Below are 19,327 nucleotides of genomic sequence, written 5' to 3' on the forward strand. Positions count from 1 at the left end.
TATTGCCACGCCCAAAAAAGTGAACTACTAAAATATTTAAAAAAATCTCTTATGCGGTGAACGCCGTAACAGAAAAAAAAAAAAACTTGTGATTTGCCTTTTTTTTTTTTTTTTTTTTTGTCACCTTTTCCCCCAAACAATAGGATCGGACAGTTCGATTATGGGCCGGATGTTCCATAAAATGTGGAGTGCATGCTGCTTTTTTGCTGTTTTTATTTTTTTCAAGTATCGCAATACTTTTTTATGGTATTAAATAAAAATTTTGGGGATTGAAACTACCCTAGCTGAGAGAGTTAAAGGGGTTTTGTCACTTTAGTATTTATCATATAGAGAGAGTTAATACAAGACACTTACTAATGTATTGTGATTGTCCACATTGCCTCCTTTGCTGGCTGGGTTAACTTTTCCATCACATTATACACTGCTCGTTTCCAAGGTTTTTTCCCATGACTGCTGCTGGATTGCAGGGTGGTTGTAACCCTTTGATATGCGCAGTGTAAAATGTGATGGGAATAATGAATCCAGCCAGCAAAGGAGACAATATGGACAATCACAATAAATTAGTACGTGCCTTGTATTAACTTTCTCTACATAATAAATGCTATTTGCTGACGTGAGACGACCCCTTTAAACAAGGATGCTTTACCATTCTAAAAGTCCAAACAAAGAGGTAGTTAAAGGCGTTTTCCAAGATTTTTAGGTAATCTGTATCTCATCAGTGGGGGTCCGATATCCCTGCCGATCAGCTTTTTTAGAAGGCATCGAGGCTTTTCCTAGGCCGGTGACAACACATTGATCGGTCACATGGCCTAGGAGCAGTTCAGCAATGTACAGCGCTCACAAGACCACCGGTGCCTTCTCAAACAGCTAATTGGTGGGGGGTCCCAGGTGTCGGACCCTCACCGATCAGATACTGATGACCTATCCCGAGGATAGGTCATCAGTATGAAAATCTTAGAAAATCTGTTTAATGAACCAGGACAAGAAGTCGAATACATGGTGTTACTTAAAAAAATTATATCTAGCAAATCATCCATCCATTTTTTTTTTTTTTCTCCCATAGGCTGATATGGTGTGATAAGATTGTTGTTGGACATGTTCCTTTTAACTAACCACTGTCTGTAGAGCAGTCTGTTTCACAGCAGCGTTTGTCTTGTAACTGTAGAAGTCCCTTCTGCACCAGGGACAGGTTGCATAGTGCCACGTGTAGAGTGTTTCATCTTGTATTGTATTCATGACCACTTGAGGTGTTTTGTGTTTGCAGCAACAGGACCAGACCCCTTCCAATCTGCATGAAGCTGCTTCTGACTGTGTCTGTTCTGCCCTCTACGCTATTGAAAATATTGAGAACCACCTGAACCTGGGGACGCAGCTCTTCCAGGGGGTGCTTACACTCGAACCAGCTTATCACATGGCAGTCGCTCGAGAGGACATGGACAAGTAAGATACAGGAATGCGTTAACAGGCTGGGTCTTGACTTGGTAGCAGGTGACATAAAATGCCCCTTTGTATACATAAAAAAATGGGATAACCCCTCGGCTTACTTGCTGGCTGGCTTATTTGAGTCTGCACTACTGCCAGCTCCTTAGGCAGCATCTTCTGCCTGTGATAAGTTTTTCTTGGAGACTTTTCATGGGGTTCTCATTTTTCAGAGGGCTAACACATCGTGATTTCTTCCTTAACAGAACCCTTTTTTTTAAAGGGTTTCTGTCATGAGACATAACGTTATGTAGGCGATGTGCTACTGTCAGCAGTACATGACTGTGCTTTATAACTCCCTGCCTGCCACCGCTCTCTTAAAAGAAAGACTTTTATAATATGCTAATGAGCCTCTAGGTGCTATCAGGGCGTTGCTTCAGCACCTAGAGGCTCGGTCTGCGCACCCTTTGGCACTCCCAGGTCCAGTTGATTGACCTTCGAGTTCTCCTCAGTGTCCTGTAAATCCTGCGCCTTCCCTTTTTATTATTTGATTCAGGCGCAGTGAGTGAAGAACGCACTCCTGCTGCCGGCTTCCTTCCTTCCTTTGGCGCAGGCGCAGTACTTCAGATCTAGCAATCATTTGCTAGATCTGAAGTACTTTGCCCCTTTGCTTGCGTTTACATCTACCTAGTGCCTTTGCAATCACACTGGAGATGTGCCTTAAAGGGGTTGTCCAAGATATAAAAAAAATATAAAAAATAAAAAAATTCAATTTGGTAATAATATAAAATTAGAAAAATCAACTTTTACTCACCTGGTTGACCTGCCAACACTTTGGTGATCCCCTCCAGTCTTTTTGTTTTCCTGCAATGATGATGATGATGTCTTGTACATGCCCATGTTACGAGTGAAGCCAGTTACAGGCCACAGTGGTGATACTTGCATGTATGGCATGAAACCGCAGAAGCCAGTGAATGGCCCCAGCAGTCACGTGCACATGTACCACACTTCATAACTTCAGGACAAGTCAAAAGACACTGGTGGAGGCCTCCAGTGCAGCCAGCAGTTTGCCAGTTGAGTATAGCTTCTTTTGTAATCACATTTCCTGTTTTTAGTACGATTAATTGAAATTCTTTAGCGGCCATGTTGCTTTTCACCTGTGATTCAGATGTGAGCTGCTGACGGTAAACTGTCAGTATGCAGCAATGAGTTTAGTAGAATCTAAGTTTATATGTGGCTGTTCCTTTTCTGCAAAAAAAAAACATATCTGTAAGTATTAAAACATAACTACCAGACTTACATGGCATATCTGACTAACAATACGTATTCCCTATCCACAGGAGAAGCGGAATAATGCCTCATTCACACAGTCAGTGTTTGGTCAGTGATTTCCATCAGTGACTGTGAGCCAAAACCAGGTGTGACTCTAAACAGAGAACAAGTGCAGATCTTTCCCTTATACCTTATGTCTGTGGAGGCTCTACTCCTGGTTTTGGCTCGGAAATCACTGACCGAACACTGACGTGTGAATGAGGCTTAAGTATCTTATTGCTGGGGGTCCAACTTCTGGGACTCAACGATCATGAGAATGGAGGTCCTGAAATGCCCCTTGAGAATAGAATGTAAAATGGAATATAATGTTCTTAAAGGGGTATTCCCATCTTAGACAATCGGGGCATATCGCTGGGACCCTCACCTATATCGACAATGTAGCTGAGAGCACTGTGGCTGGAGGACCCCAGATTTCCCGGGATCCGTCCACCACCAAGCGATAATCCCCCGCCTCTCCCATAGAAGTGAATGGGAGCGTGCCGCGCATGCGCGGCCCATGCTCCCATTAATTTCTATGGGGCAGACGGCTATAGCCGAGCCAGCGCTCGGCTATTTTCGGCGGCCCCATAGAAATTAATAACGGCTGCGCTTGCGCAGTGCGCTCTCCTTCACTTTTGGGGCTCTGTTCTCAATATAGGTACAGGTCCCAGCGTTGGGACCCGCACCTATAAGACAATGGGGGCATATCCTAGCGATGAGAGAACCCCTTTAAAGGGCATCTGTCAGCAGACTTGTAGCTATGAAACTGGCTGGTCTGTTATATGTGTGATTGGCAGCTGAAGACATCTGTATTGGTCCCATATTCATATGAAGTTCTCTCTTTGACAGGGCCAGGCAGTGTAAATGTCATCATGCCTGGTCATGTCAGTTTGTAGAGGGCGCGGCAGTTGCAGAAATGACAGGGCATCTAGGTGTAATGGCATTTTTCTCAGCAGTGCAAGTACATTCCTCCGCTGCCAAGCGCAGATACAACAGGTCAGCCAGTTTCAGAAGTACAAATCTGCTGACAGATGCCCTTTAAAAGTTAACTCCCCAATGGAAGACCAATAAATGAAATCCAACATGTGGCATCCTATGTTCCTCCTGAGACATGCCTCTGCCAGGGGTATAGGGATAGCTTTGAGACCAACATTTCCTTGTGCATAGTCAGCCTTCGAAGACTCAGCCAGTCACTCATTCATTACATAGCAATCAGCCTAACGTACATGGCTACTGCCTACTAAAAGCTACTAGACGATGCCTGAAGGCGCTTGTAGCAATCCTTCTGTCTGTCTGTTAAGCTGATAACATGCTGCAGCATCATATGGCAGAGTTGTTGCTATGACTCACATGTAAAATTTGAGAATTAGTTGCATTTAGGCCTCTTGCACCCGACCATATTTTTGGTCCGTCCCCAAACTGCATATTTTTGAGGTTCGGATGCAGACCCATTCATTTCTATAGGGCCGCAAAAAATGTGGACAGCTCAGAGATGTCATCCGTGGGCTGTCTGTTTCAATGCAGCCATTCTGCAAATTATGGAACATATTCTGTTCTTGTCCGTTTTGCAGACAGTAATAGCCATTTCTATAATAGTGGCCGAGAAAAGAGCGAGATGCATACCGATATCAATAGTTTGCAGGTCGTCAGTTTAGGGACCGCAAAATGCATGCAACCTTAGTCCTTTATGCAAACTAGTGCATTAAAATGATAACCTCGAAATATCAGTTTGATCCGATCTTGTCTGCCAGCTGACTCAGGGTTTACTTAAGCCCCATTCATTTGTCTAGACCCATATTACACTGGCTGATGGTATTAGGCCTCCGTCATCCTATTTTTGAAGTGAGAAAGGACTTCCTTTTGTCTTCTGTGGTGATCAGCAATTTCATTTAGTCAGAAAACAAGAACGTGTCCACCTAGGCTGGAATGAGACAGCAGCTTTCATAACATGCGACATATATCATGAATTATGCATATGCAACACATTTTTTCCTGTGTGGTAAAACTGGTTTCACATGACATCCTATATGGAAGCTCCTCAGTGGTATGTGCAGGCAGCATATACATAGCTTTCAAAACCTAATCTGAGCCATGCAGCACTCGCGTGGTCGGCTTCACATTTCTCTCTTGGAAGCCAAGATGTCTGTCAGGTACAGACTTAAAGGCTATGTACACCTTTGGGGGCTTTTTTATTATTATTACTGCATTGTACTCATTCTGAGCTAAAAATCTTTTTTTCAATTCGTCTATTAAAAATATGGAGCCCTTTTTTCTGTACGTAGCGGAGATGCTGTAGTAGCACCCTATGGATTCTGTATTTTCCGTCTGTTGGGGAGCTGAGACTTATTTCCGTCTGTTGGGGAGCTGAGACTTATTTCCGTCTGTTGGGGAGCTGAGACTTATTTCCGTCTGTTGGGGAGCTGACATTATAAACACTCATTATAGCTTAGACTGTGCAAGGACACATCGCCAACTGGTAACACCCATCTGTACCTTTACTGCAAGCTGCTGACAATTCATTCATAACTTCTAGTATAAATAAAGAAATGGCACAGCATACAGACATAAGAACAGATGCTCCAGAATTGTTATTACATGGGAAATGCATGGAGCTTTTAAAACAGGAATGTCAGGAGTGGTGACAGGTGCTATTTAAATAAGTGTGTATGGCCTCTTAGTAGTTTAGGGATAAGGTTTATTAGATGGCGGCACAAAACGAAAGTACCAGTCACACAGTTAGAAAAACAGCTAACACTTTGTGACAGAAATGCTCAATATTTGTTTATTAAAGTCCAATTGAAAATGATTTTTTTAGCCCAAAATAAGTAAAATGCAATCATAAACCAATATTTGCTCCAAAGGTGTACATAGCCTTTATAGCAGGCATGCTCAACCTGCGGCCCTCCAGCTGTTGTAAAACTACAACTCCTACAATGCCCTGCTGTAGGCTGTTCGGGCATGCTGGGAGTTGTAGTTTTTCAACAGCTGGAGGGCCGCAGGTTGAGCATACCTGCTTTATAGGTTTCACTTCATTTTGAGTCATTATTCACTAAAGGTAGATTTTGCCTTTTAAATTCAGATAACCCTAATTCATATTTTCTCAAACATTATTAAATAACTATGGCATAAGTTAAAGGGGTTATCCAATTTCTTAACCTAACCCCCCCCCCAAACAATAAGCTGACAGAGAAAATTGAAATACTGCCACCTCTCCCAATAGCTTCTGGGCTTATAGGGGTTGTCCAGGCAAACAGTTTCACCCAACCCAGGTCCTTGTCTAATTAATTAGCTCCCCGAACAATACTTTCGGGGTGCAGGACTGTTGCCTCAACAACCGGCCACCCAGTGTACAGCTGCATTAAGGAATTGGATAACCCTTTTTTTTTTGTATTTTTTTCTTTTTTTTTTTTTTCTTTGCTGATTAAAGTCCGATTTAAAGGGGTTGGCCGGACATACTTTTGTGCCCCCATCTGACATTGGGCATAGAGAGATGCAACAGTCCTGCACCCACAAAGTATTGTTCGGGAGGGCTAATTAATTGGACAAGGACCTGGGTTGGGTGAAACTGTTTGCCTGGACAACCCCTATAATAAGCCCAGAAGCTATTGGGAGAGGTTGGCAGTATTTCAATTTTCTGTCAGCTTATTGCTTCTGACAACGCCCACATGCAGGCAGTTGCTTCTCAAGTCCTTGGATTGTGCAACTTATCCACTTCACCCACTTTAGTCCTTGGCCCTTTGTGGCAAAACTTGTACTGCCTTGAGGGTCTGCTAACCAGATGTAACCTTAGACATACGCAGCAGAGTTGACATCAGGCCACATGATCCTTCCTGAGCACATTCAGCTCATCAGTCATTCAGGAAGGTAGGGTCTACTAAAGTTAGCTTATATTACTGCAGGCTGCGGCTCACATGTTCATAGTCTGCAACCTGGGGTGAGAGGTTTGGAGCGTATTGCTTGTCTGTCTGTCTCTTGGCAGCCTTACCTTGTGTATACACATTTACCTTTGATTGCTCTTCTTATTTCTACCTTTCAGGGTGTTGAATTATTGCAGAATGTTTACAGAGCTGTGTGAAACCTTTCTAGAGAAGATCGTTTCCACTCCAGGTCACGAGCTGGGAGACCTACGAACGCTGGACCTTCTCTTGATTTGTGCTGGTCACCCACAATATGAGGTAGCAAGTTGTTATATAATTATGAAAAGACAACCTTTACCTCAGCATTATGCCTTTTACATATTAAAGCAGTATTCCCATCTGTAGCATACATCTTCAGTTTATGACCAGGGGATGCAACCTTTGGGACCCCACCATTCTTGAGAAAGAAGGCACCACAACATTACTTTAGCTGCTTCCACTTCAGGTTTTTTCAAATACATTGATGCTCCCGGCCACCCTCTTTGCATGAAACTGTAGCTTTCCCAAGTCACTTTCCTGGGGATGCTCTGTAATTCCCTGCTCAGCAAGTGACCAGGATTCCGCTACACAGAAGAAATCAGTGAAGAGGAAGCGGTGCCAAACCAGAGCTGCAGTCCGTCGTTCTCAGGAATGTGGGGGCCCAGTGGTCGCATAGAAGTGATGACCTCTCCATCTTTATGCCATCACTTTACCCGTTGCATCTCAATTTTTGGACATGATGTCCAGTGTTATTCACAACACATGTACATTTGGTTTTCTATTTGGGGTTCATTAGCTGACTGTTCACGGGGGATTTCTTGATGAAACTTCAGAAATAAGAATGTCACCCATAAGTTCCCATGTTTAAAAACCATATGGTAAACTTTTTCTTTTTTTTTTTTCCTACCTTGTGTTACTGGGGGAGAAACAGAAGACCGTGATTTTAGTCGCTGCCAATAGGAGGCAACCTGAAGTGGGGGGAAAAATAAAATAAGCTCCTCCCGCCAGATGAGGGGGTAATTTATTATATATACGCCAATTTTTGGCGTATTTCTGTTGTAGATTCAGTCTAAGGGGATTAGAGGCCAAATCTGCGACTTTTCCCCGCTCACTCCAAGTCTAAGAAAGGGGGCATGGTGTGGGCAGGGAAGGGGGTTGGGCAGGTCGGCCCATCTCATTTATCATTTTCTACGCCGGTTTTAGGCATAGAAGATGAGCTAACTCTACTCCGGCAAGGGAGCTGGTGTAGATTTAGTCCGGCGGTGGATGCGCCTAAGTTATGTAAAGGCTGGCACATAACTTGGGTGCATCATGCACCAGCGCAAGGGGTTTTTAAGAATGGCATCTAAAACGCCGGTCTTAATAAATGACTCCATGAGTGTTTGAGCCTAATATATGTAGGAGACGATGTAGTTTTTTTTTTTTTTTTTTTTTTTTTTTTTTTTTCCATCCTTTTTATAGGAACACGTACAGTTCCAACCTTTGTTAACCCACAATTCCCTACCCCTAGAAAACATCGAGGGACAGCAGATCATAAATCCACCATTACCTGCTAGTGATCGTGTCACCTCGCATGTAATATCCACTGTCCAGTGTAGATGTTCTCCCCAAGGGGCAGTAAGCAGAAAGAGGTGACATTGGAAGTTAAGTATTCTTCTGCCCCAGCCTTGTTCCCTCTGTACCCTACTTTCCGGAAGTGTCTCACAGAAGGCGGAGTATGGATTGTTCCCACCTCACTGGTTCACTCCTTCCTCTTCTTGCTGTCCCCAGCCTACCAATCTATCTGGCCAGCCTGGAAGGGTTGCTAATACCTGTGACGTACTGGTTAGCGGTCAGAGGATGCATGCTCTGGCTGCCTGGTCCCAACGTGCAATGCCTGTGGGAGGTGGTGGTTCCAGAGTTCTTCACTTCCTGGGGTCAACACCTTTGTGCCATAGGTGTCTTCACCCTAATTTGGAGGCTGCACTTTCCTTGTGCAGCCTGAGACGCTTGCTCAAGGAATCCCTCATTGGCAATCTGGATGAGATCTAGCCACCGCTCTTTTCTTCCTACTGGGCCAAAGTTCTTTCCTTTTTAGGTCACGAGATCCCGACCCCCTTTACCTAAGCTGTAGCTTATGGCCAGTAACCTCTCTGCAGCCTTCAGTGAGGTCCCGGAGCTCTGGAATAGCAGTGTGTTGGGCTTCTTTTTCCCTTCAACAGGGGCAGCCACCACATCATGGACTGTTTCCTGTGGTTATACAAAAGTATAATCCTCTGTATTATTTGCAAACCATTTATTATGCATTTCTGACGCGCACAAGTTCCTGCTTTCTCCATTTTATTAGGCAGTGTCCCTAGATGCTCTATCTACAAGCCTACGCAGTTCTCCCTTAACAAGCTGAGTAATTGTGCCATGATTGACCGGTCTTTTCGGTACTGCAGTGTACCAGACATCAGCATTATTCCCTTTAGTTTCAATAGTTTTTTATTTTATCAATAAAACAAAGAAGTATTCGGACATAGACACCATCACAGTAGTCAGATGAGAAGGTGCGTTATGACAATACATCAGTGGGCGCAGCCACTGCCACACAATAATGCACAATACACCATAACCGTACATATCAGCAGTAACCCAGGTGTAACGCCAAAACACCTACAGGTGTTATCCACATTCCGCAGCATAGGCCATGCCGCCGTATACACCAACAGTATAAACAGATCAAACCAAGAGCTGTGGATTACCACAGAGCAACCTAGGGTAAGGCCTCCTCTAGGGAAGAAGAAATAACGGAGGGATGGGGGAGGAACACACATAAGGAAGGGTTAAGAAATACCCGTATCGTATTTCAGCTGTATCTCCGCTGCTTCCGCCTGTATCCCGGACTCCCTCCTCAAGGGGAGTAGAAGGGACTACTGATCCACTCACTCCAAGTCGCCTGTCTCAATTTAATGGGTATGGTTGATGGGGGTAATGAATGTTCATACCTGCAAGTCTGATTAATCTCTTGTATAACTTCGAAAATCGAAGGAGGGATCTGACTTTTCCAGTGCCGGGTAACTACCAATTTGGCGCTGAGCAAAACATGGCCTACAATGTGTCTATTCGGGAGCGGTATTTCCTTAATCCCAATGAACAACAAGGCCAACTCAGGGGATGGGTCTATTTTCCGCCTCGCTAAATTTGAAACCAAACGGAAGACTGACTTCCAATAGTCGTTTAGGATGGGACATGACCATAGGACATGGAGTAAGGATCCGCCTCCTCCACAGTTTCTCCAACAGTATGGCGATGTAGAAGGATAAATTATATGAAGTCTCTGGGGGGTAAAGTACCAATGTAGGATGGTTTTTAGACCTGCCTCATAGTGAGTGACACACTTGAAATTTGAAGCTACAAATCCAATAGCATCAGTCCATGAGTCCTCTGAAAAGGTCCTATTTAGATCCCTTTCCCATCTGAGGACAGGAGGGGATTTAACAAAAGAAGCTTTATCCCCCAGTATGTCATAAAGTGATCTTGTGGAGTGTTTTCTGAACAAGGAGGGAAACTGGAATAATCGCATCACGGATGAGTTGATCTGTGGAGGGGATTGAAGGGTCTTTGAAAGGAAGTGACGTATTCTTAAATATGTGAAAATTTCAGAGTGAGGTAATGCAAAAGCACTTTGAATGGTAGGAAACGGGAGAATTGAGTGGTCAGCTATCAGTTGGGAAATAGTGATGACCCCTTTATCTCGCCAAGGCGCTAAGTTAATGTCGGGTATGGACAACTCAATAGCCCGTGTGGAGGCTATTTTGAAGAGCTGGGATGAATCATCTTTCGATGCCTTATGTATGGTGGTCCACAGGGCTCCCACATGCGATATTGTGAGCAGAGTGGGTGCGAGGGAAGCAGGACCCCACAACAGGTGGATTAAGTAATCCCTAACCGGAACGTGTTTCAACGCATGGCTCTCAATCTGTTGCCACGCTTTTTCATTACTCGACGCCCACCATTCCCTAGCAAAGGAAAGGCCGATTGCTATAAAATAATCTCTAATGTTTGGGAGACCCGCTCCACCAGCGCGTCCCCTTCTGGTCAAGAGTTCGCGAGCTATCCTAGGCTTAGAACCTCCCCATATGTACTTGCCCAATAATGCCTGGGCTTTCTGAAAAAATGCAGCTGGGATCGGGATTGGAAGGGCCCGAAAGATATAAATCAGCATTATTCCCTTTAATGGTGCAGTGATTCTGCTGTCACTAGACATTGTATTTGACAAGACTACACTGTTCAGAGTTTCACCAAGTAACTGCATTACATCCTGCAATAGGGAGAATAATTGTGCCTTCACTAGGGCTGTATCTGACAAGCCTGTGTCGGCCTTACCCACTTCAGTGGTGGAGTAATTGTGCAGTTATTAGACAAGCCTACATAGTTATGAGGTGCACCACACCCACATTGACCCCTTCAGTAGGCAGAGTAGTTGTGCTGTCACTAGGTGCCCTGCCTGACAAGCCTACTCATTACTGACGCATTACCTTCTTCAATGGTCGAGTGCTTGGTAATGTCACAAGATACTGTAACTGACAAGTCTACGCAGCCTAGACATGCACCAGACAGCCACATTACCCCAGTCTATAGGTGGAGTAATTGCTCTGCTGCTTGTCACCATACAGTTCTGATGTTACTGGATTGTAAGCCTGCTATGTTCTGTTGTGCTCCACAATGTCCTGCATAGGCAGAGTAATTCTGCTTGCTGCTCATAAGCCTACACGGTTCAGTCTTGTACCTGACAGCCACATTACCCCCTCCACAGGCAGAGTACTTGTACTATCACAGTCAGGAGTTATCCAGCAAACTTCCTTACACCCTTCAATAGATGGGGTACTCGCGCTATTGCCTGCTGCAGTACTGGATAGCCTAGGCCAGGCATGTCCAAACTGCGGCCCTCCAGATGTTGCAAAACTACAACTCCCAGCATGCCCTAATAGCTGTAAGCTATGCAGGCATGCTGGGAGTTGTAGTTTTGCAACAGCTGGAGGGCCGCAGTTTGGACATGCCTGGCCTAGGCAGTTCTGATGTGCTCCATTTAGCTGCATTACTCCCTTCACAAGATGGACTAATCGACTTATTTCTGGATGTTGTAGTGCTCCAGTCAACTGCATTACTCTCTTCAAAGGTGGAGTAGTCCCCAGGCCACATTGTTTCCTTCAGCTAGTGAGGTTACCGCTGGATTCTGTATCTGACAAACCTACGCGTTCGGTCATTTGCCAGACAGTCACATTACTACCTTCTGCAAGTGGAGTATTCGCAATATCTATGACAAGCCTTCATAATTCTGTCTACGTGGGTGCATTTTTCTGTTAGCGGAGCCATTTCGATATTGCTCTGCCTGACAAAGCTCCTGCTTAGTCCTGTTTTTGCGCTTCTGAATTGGGCTGGGCACCCCCTGTGCATCTGGCTTAGTCTCCCTACATACACTGCCTGTCCCAAAAAAGTCATCACCTGGTTTTAACTAAGCAAATAGTTCTGAGCCTCCTATTGGATAATTACTGCATGGGTGATTATCTTTCAGCTGGCAACAAGTTATTTAACCCCAACTGGTGCAATGAGTTGCTTCTCGCTTCTTAAACAACCATGTCAAAAGACGCATCTTGTGGTCGTGGAAAAGATGTTAGTCTGTTTGAGAAGGGTCAAATCATTGGCATGCATCAAGCAGAGAAAACATCTAAGGAGATTGCAGAAACTACTAAAATTGGGCTAAGAATTGTCCAACGCATTATTAAAAATTGGAAGGATAGTGGGGACCCATTGTATTCGAGGAAGAGATGTGGCGGGAAAAAAATCCTGAATGATCGGCGATCACTTTAACGTTTGGTGAAATCAAATCGAAGAAAAACAGTAGAAAAACATGTTTAATAGCATTTTGGAGCACAATGCTAGCTTCCATCTTATGGGAATACTGACTTACCAGGTTTATAGTTTGAAGGTTGGTCCTGTGGTGTGTGTTTTATTTATATATACACACACACACTGGGGAAGGGGTTGGGCCGGCCCCCAGTGGGTGGATTCTGGACCATCTGGGTCTCCATGCTGCCACTCCATTTGTAATCTCCACGCAGTCTTTTCTCTGTCGGCTGTTTATTTGATTCAACAAGTATATGTGAGGGCAGTCCATTCGTGTACGTTCACACTTCTGTTGGTCTAATCCCTTTTCATGTGGTGTCTAGGGCTACCCTCATTCCTAGTATTAGGATGGCATTCAGCATTGCTCGGTGAGGCAGGGTTCACCCTTATCTTATTTTAGTTTTACACAGTGCTCGTCAGTTGGGTAGGACAGGGGAGGAGTGGGGGTTTGTCGGGGCTGTGCCAGTGCCAGGATTGTGTTATAACGTTCTTCTGTGTGTGTGTCCCCCCCCCCCCCCCCAGTGACACAAATGAGAAAATGGGAGTTTTATACTAACCTGTAAAATCCTTTTCTTCCTGCATTCATTGGGTGACTCGGCTCCCACCCATTTTTTTTATTTTTTTACCTCTGATTACCTTCCAGGAGAGGTATAGTCAACGTCGCCTCCTAGTGGCATCAGCTATACCCACGGTTTTCTGTGTCCCTCAATGATCTCCACAAAAAAATGCTCTTACAGGTGAACACAAAAATCCCTTTTTCTTTAGATCCCCTTTTGGTCTAAAACTGGACGCTAGGGGTACATTTAACGTAGGTGCCAGGAGCTTTCCTAGCACAAGAGGAAAATGCGCAGGAGAAATTAATTGTGAGCTGAAGTTGGAAGGCCTGTGCATGAAGGTTTAGATCCAGGGATGACTGGATGGATAATATTATAAAATCTCCTTTTTTTTTTTTTTTTTTGTCTTGCAGGTAGTTGAAATATCATTTAACTTCTGGTATAGGCTGGGCGAACATCTTTACAAAATAAATGAGGCTGTGCTACACAGTATCTTCAAACCATACATCCAGAGGCTTCTGCATGCTTTAGCCCGGCACTGTCAGCTTGATCCAGATCATGTAAGTAACCTTTTTAGCTAATTTATTGGTACAGATGTAGCTCCAAAGACACATTTACTAAGGGAATTCCAACTATTTTAGTCGAAAAAAGTCCCCTTTTTAACCAGCTGTGCGACCTTTTATTTTGTTGCACGTCCGGGTTTACACTGTGTTCTTCAGTTGGGTGGGACAGGGGAGTAGCTGGGGCATGTCGAGGCCATAAAAGCACCTAATTTATGATTAGCCGCACGTCTCGTCATACATTAGACATATCTTAGGGCAGCGCAAGGGGGAAACTAAGACCGACGTTAGGCTTCAACTCAGTTATCATTTATTATAAAAATGTTTTGCCTTCCTAGGAGGGAGTTCCTGAGGACACAGATGATTTTGGAGAATTTCGCATGCGAGTTTCTGATCTAGTGAAGGACCTGATCTTTCTGGTGGGCTCTGTGGAGTGTTTCTCTCAGGTGTGTTTGTATAATTCCTGTAATCTCACAATATATGTGAGCCAAAACTCTTACTCTGTGCTAATACTTGTCCATAATTTATGGACAGCTAGTCCTTCACATGAACAAAATGATCGTTTTAAGGGGTTAGACCACGAAAACCATTTGTTACATATCTATAGCATAGGGGATAAATGTATGATCTCTGGGACCTTCACTGATTACTGGAATGAGGGTCTCACGTCCCCCTTCTGGAGGAGTATGAATGGAGCAGTCATTATGCTTGCATGCTGCCAGATTTAATGTTTGCTGTCTCTGTCTTTCCCATGGACTTGAACATTCTAACATTGTTGGCTTTATACACCACCACAATGGATTTGAAATTTAACTGCAGACTATCAGCTTATCAGCTTTAATTTGAGGGTATTTACATCCAAATCAGGTGAACGGTGTAGGAATTACAACAGTTTGCATATGTGCCTCCCACTTGTTAAAGGGACACTGCAAGGCCCAATTAGCATATTTAGTTTTTTTTATATATATATATATATATATATATCAGTACAGGTCTTATACAGTCTATTAAAATCATCTAAGTATCCCCCCTGTCCACCTTATAAATACGGAAATATAAAGTTTTATAACCTGCTTGTCTGGTCACCAATCTGCCCAAGGGGCGACGTTTCATCTGAAAATGCGCCCAGCCAGCTGCTCCCAACTGCCGTTCTGAAGCCCCGCCCAGCTCATCAATATTCACTTCGCTGGGCGGCGGCTACAACTCTCCACGGTCACGATCCTGCGCATGGGCAATCGAATCCTCCTGGCATCGTTCATGTCTAATCTACTGCGTACACACCCTGCCTGCGTCCCCGAGGCCGCTGCAGCCTCATGCGCATGTGCCAGGCACTGTTCATAGCAGCGCTTCAGAGCGCTGCTCACTCACATCTCAAAAGGGGCTAATAATAGGTGCCCATGCGCAGGATCGTGACCCTGGAGAGTTGTAGCCGCCGCCCAGCGAAGTGAATATTGATGAGCTGGGCGGGGCTTCAGAACGGCAGTTGGAAGCGGCTGGCTGGGCGCATTTTCAGATGAAACGCCACCCCTTGGACAGATTGGTGACCGGACAAGCAGGTTATAAAACTTTATATTTCCGTATTTATAAGGTGGACAGGGGGGATACTTAGATGATTTTAATAGACTGTATAAGACCTGTACTGATAGATATATATATATATATATATATATATATATATATATATATATATATACACACATCTAACTAAATATGCTAATTGGGCCTGTCAGTGTCCCTTTAAGGGACCAAAAGTAATCGGACATAATAATAATCATAATCAAACTTTCACTGTTTAATACTTGGTTACAAATCCTTTGTAGTCAACTCGAGCCTGAAGTCTGGAACGCATAGACATCACCAGACGCTGGGTTTCATCCCTGGTGATGCTCTGCCAGGCCTCTACTGCAACTGTCTTCAGTTCCTGCTTGTTCTTGGAGCATTTTCCCTCCAGTTTTGTCTTCAGCAAGTGAAATGCATGCTCAATCGGATTCAGGTCAGGTGATTGACTTGGCCATTGCATAACATTCCACTTCTTTCCCTTAAACTCCTTTGGTTGCTTCTGCAGTATGCTTTGGGTCATTGTCCATCTGCACTGTGAAGCACCATCCAATAAGTTCTGAAGCATTTGGCTGAATATGAGCAGATAATATTGCCCGAAACACTTCAGAATTCATCCTGCTGCTTTTGTCAGCAGTCACATCAATAAATACAAGAGAACCAGTTCCATTGGCAGCCATAAATGCTCCACACCATGACACTACTACCACCACCATGCTTCACTGATGAGGTGGTATGCTTAGGATCATGAGCAGTTCCTTTCCTTCTCCATACTCTTCTCATCACTCTGGTACAAGTTGATCTTGGCCTCATCTGTCCATAGGATGTTGTTCCAGAACTGTGAAGGCTTTTTAGATGTCGTTTGTCAAACTCTAATCTGGCCTTCCTGTTTTTGAGGCTCACCAATGGTTGACATCTTGTGGTGAACCCTCTGTATTCCCTCTGGTGAAGTCTTCTCTTGATTGTTGGCTTTGACTCGCATACACCTACCTCCTGGAGAGTGTTCTTGATCTGGCCAATTGTTGTGAAGGGTGTTTTCTTCACCAGGGAAAGAATTCTTTGGTCATCCACCACAGTTTTTTCCGTGGTCTTCCAGGTCTTTTGATGTTGCTGAGCTCACCGGTGCGTTCCTTTTTTAATAATGTTCCAAACAGTTGTTTTGGCCACACCTAATGTTTTTGCTATCTCTCTGATGTGTTTTTTTTTTTTTTTTTTTTTTTTAAGCCTAATGATGGCTTGCTTCACTGATGACAGCTCTTTGGATCTCATCTTGAGAGTTGACAGCAACAGATTCCAAATGCAAATAGCACACTTGAAATTAACTCTGGACCTTTTATCTGCTCATTGTAATTTGGATAATGAGGGAATAACACACACCTGGCCGTGAAACAGCTGAGAAGCCAATTGTCCCATTACTTTTGGTCCCTTAATAAGTGGGAGGCACATATGCAAACTGTTGTAATTCCTACACCGTTCACCTGATTTGGATGTAAATACCCTCACATTAAAGCTGACAGTCTGCAGTTAAAGCACATCTTGTTCGTTTCATTTCATATCCATTGTGGTGGTGTATAGAGCCAAAAATGTTAGAATTGTCGCTGTACCAATATTTATGGACCTGACTGTACCTAGTTGTCAGGCAGAACCTCAGTAGTTACAGAAAGCCTCATACCTTCCCATTTCACAGCCGATCTGCTTCCTCTTTCCATAATTTACTGTTAGTCCCTTTTTTCAGTCAGCAAGTCCTCCGTGTTTTCCTAAAGCCTAGACACTGCTGGTCACCTACCCCACCTGTTAACACAGTGCCCTTCCTCCCCATCCCTGATTTGGTTACAGCGCAGGGCTAACCACCTTTTCATTGATTCTTTCTTCTCTCATGCTTTGGCAATGTGCCATCGGTTGGTCATGTAACTGCATCACCGCAACAGACCACCTTTACTGAAAGACCTGGCGCTGAATGTCATTGACTGCCTAGCCCCTTGCATATAACTGCAGCAACAGACCTTCTACATTTTTAGACATATGAGTTAAAGGTTTTGATTATTTTAAAACCCTGCAGCCCTGGGCAGTTATTGAGAAATGTTGCTCTTTGATTTTCTGGTGGTCCCAGTGACTTGACTTAGTCTAGTGGAGGTGATTGGTTTGAAAAACCTTTGTCTTATTTGTCTGTTCTTGTGTGGGGAGTAGTAGGTCCTCTTTATATTTTTATATTGAGAGATCCCCAAAATGCCTGCCACAGTACGGGGCTACGGAACGGACATACTGATGTGGACAGGACACGGTGTGCTTTCCGCATTTTTTGCGGACCCATTGAAATGAATGGGCCCGCATCCTATCCGCAAAAAATAAATAAAACCCGGACCAAACATGTAAACAAACAACGTTTGTGTGCATGTAGCCTTAATCTTGTGTTTTTATTTTGTCTGCAGTTGTATTCCACCTTGAAAGACGGTAATCCGCCATGGGAAGTCACAGAGGCAGTGCTGTTCATCATGGCCTCCATTGCCAAAAGTGTAGACCCGTAAGTATTCCTCTGCATGTAAACTGCACATAAAATGTGGTACTCCAGTGTACTGTCAAAAGGAAACCAACTTTCTGTAGTATAATACCTACCATGTGTTGGTGCCATGAGGATCAGTAACGAATGATCTTAAGTGGATGAAAAGTAAATGTCATACAGGATTTTTTTATTCCCAGATCTTGATGTATCAATCTACTTTGTGTCCCATAGTTTAATTTCATTTTTATTCTTTCAGGGAGAAAAACCCGACATTAATTGAGGTATTAGAAGGTGTGGTCAGGCTTCCCGAATCTGTGCATATTGCTGTGCGGTATACTAGCATTGAACTGGTAGGGGAAATGAGCGAAGTAGTTGACAGAAATCCTCAGTTTCTTGGTGAGTCTTTAAACCCATGTTTTTATATATTATTTTTTTTCGTCTTTGCTTATATGTTGAAAGGTTAGTTTGAGATCCTACAGGTGCACCTATGCATATGATCCGATTACTTACGTATATGGTATATTCATGCCAGTACCTGACTCTTCTTTCAAAGCTTTCTTTGTTTTGTATATTATTATTTTTTTTTTCAGCATGCATGACTATAACCATCTACAATACATTTCTCATTGTAGATCCTGTTTTATCTTACCTTATGAAAGGCTTGTGTCAGCCAGCCTTGGCTTCCCCCTCTGCCAAAGCCATCCAGAATATTTGCTCTGTGTGTAGAGACCACATGGCACAGCACTTTAGCGGACTTCTGGGGATTGCAAAATCTTTGGACTCGTTTACTCTGCCACCCGAGGCCTCTGTGGGACTTTTAAAAGGTGAGAAGTTAGGAGGATTATCCTCCTTTGCTCAGCAAAGATTAAAAGGTGTTGTCCAGGATTAAGAAAATAAGACACTGATGAAAATGTCTCTTTGCACATCCATCACCAATCATGTTGTTAAAGTGAGGTCTCGTGGTGAGGACCTAGCAACAGTCCCTTTTTTAGGTTTTGATATTGATCATCAATATCAAATTGACAGGGGTCTGACACCTAGCCAACCCCCTCCTGTCAATCAGCTGTTTAGAAGTGGCAGCAGCCTCCTTGGAGCTTACAAAGCACAGTGGTGTCCATTGTATAGTAGCTGTCCTTAGTATTGCAGCTCAGCCCCATTTACTTGAAAGGGGCTGAAGCTACACCTAGGCCACGTGATCAATGAACATGGCTTCACTGGCTTAGGAAGAGGCCTTGATGTTAACCGGAGCACCATGGCCTCCTCAAACTACTAATCGGCAGGGGAGGAAAAGTAATCAGTATAAAAATTTCAGACAGCCCATTTAAATGTGCATTGTTCCATTATTTGTATTGATTTCATATATTAGAGCATTAGGGCGTATTCACACAACTGTATGTATTTTGTGGGCTGCAATATATGGATGATGTCCGTGTATCCTTCTTTTTTTTTTTTTTTTTTTTTTTTTTTTTGTGAACCCATTTACTTCAGTGGTTATGTGGTCCACATTTGTGGCCAAGAATAGGACATGCAGATGTCAAAAGCACTCTGTTCCTCAAAAGACACAATACGTAGTATTCTTGGCAGCAAATGCCGACCACGGACCCCTTCTGTGTGTAGTAGATATAAAAACAAAAAAGCTTCCTGAATTATCAGAAAATA

General features: G+C 43.8%; 1 protein-coding gene across 2 annotated transcripts in view; it reads left to right on the forward strand.

Moving 5' to 3' along the window:
* Positions 1 to 19,327, forward strand: part of TNPO3 (transportin 3) — a 58,691-nt gene that overhangs the window by 9,498 nt on the left and 29,866 nt on the right. For both annotated transcript variants that reach the window (XM_044275896.1, XM_044275897.1), the window contains exons 6-12: positions 1,265 to 1,440; positions 6,767 to 6,905; positions 13,465 to 13,611; positions 13,950 to 14,057; positions 17,598 to 17,689; positions 17,925 to 18,064; positions 18,301 to 18,492. In XM_044275896.1, coding sequence (XP_044131831.1) covers positions 1,265 to 1,440; positions 6,767 to 6,905; positions 13,465 to 13,611; positions 13,950 to 14,057; positions 17,598 to 17,689; positions 17,925 to 18,064; positions 18,301 to 18,492 — 994 coding nt within the window. The remainder of the gene's footprint in view (positions 1 to 1,264; positions 1,441 to 6,766; positions 6,906 to 13,464; positions 13,612 to 13,949; positions 14,058 to 17,597; positions 17,690 to 17,924; positions 18,065 to 18,300; positions 18,493 to 19,327) is intronic.

The sequence above is a fragment of the Bufo gargarizans genome, chromosome 1 (assembly GCF_014858855.1).
Source record: "Bufo gargarizans isolate SCDJY-AF-19 chromosome 1, ASM1485885v1, whole genome shotgun sequence".
In the NCBI taxonomy this organism is placed as follows: domain Eukaryota; kingdom Metazoa; phylum Chordata; class Amphibia; order Anura; family Bufonidae; genus Bufo; species Bufo gargarizans.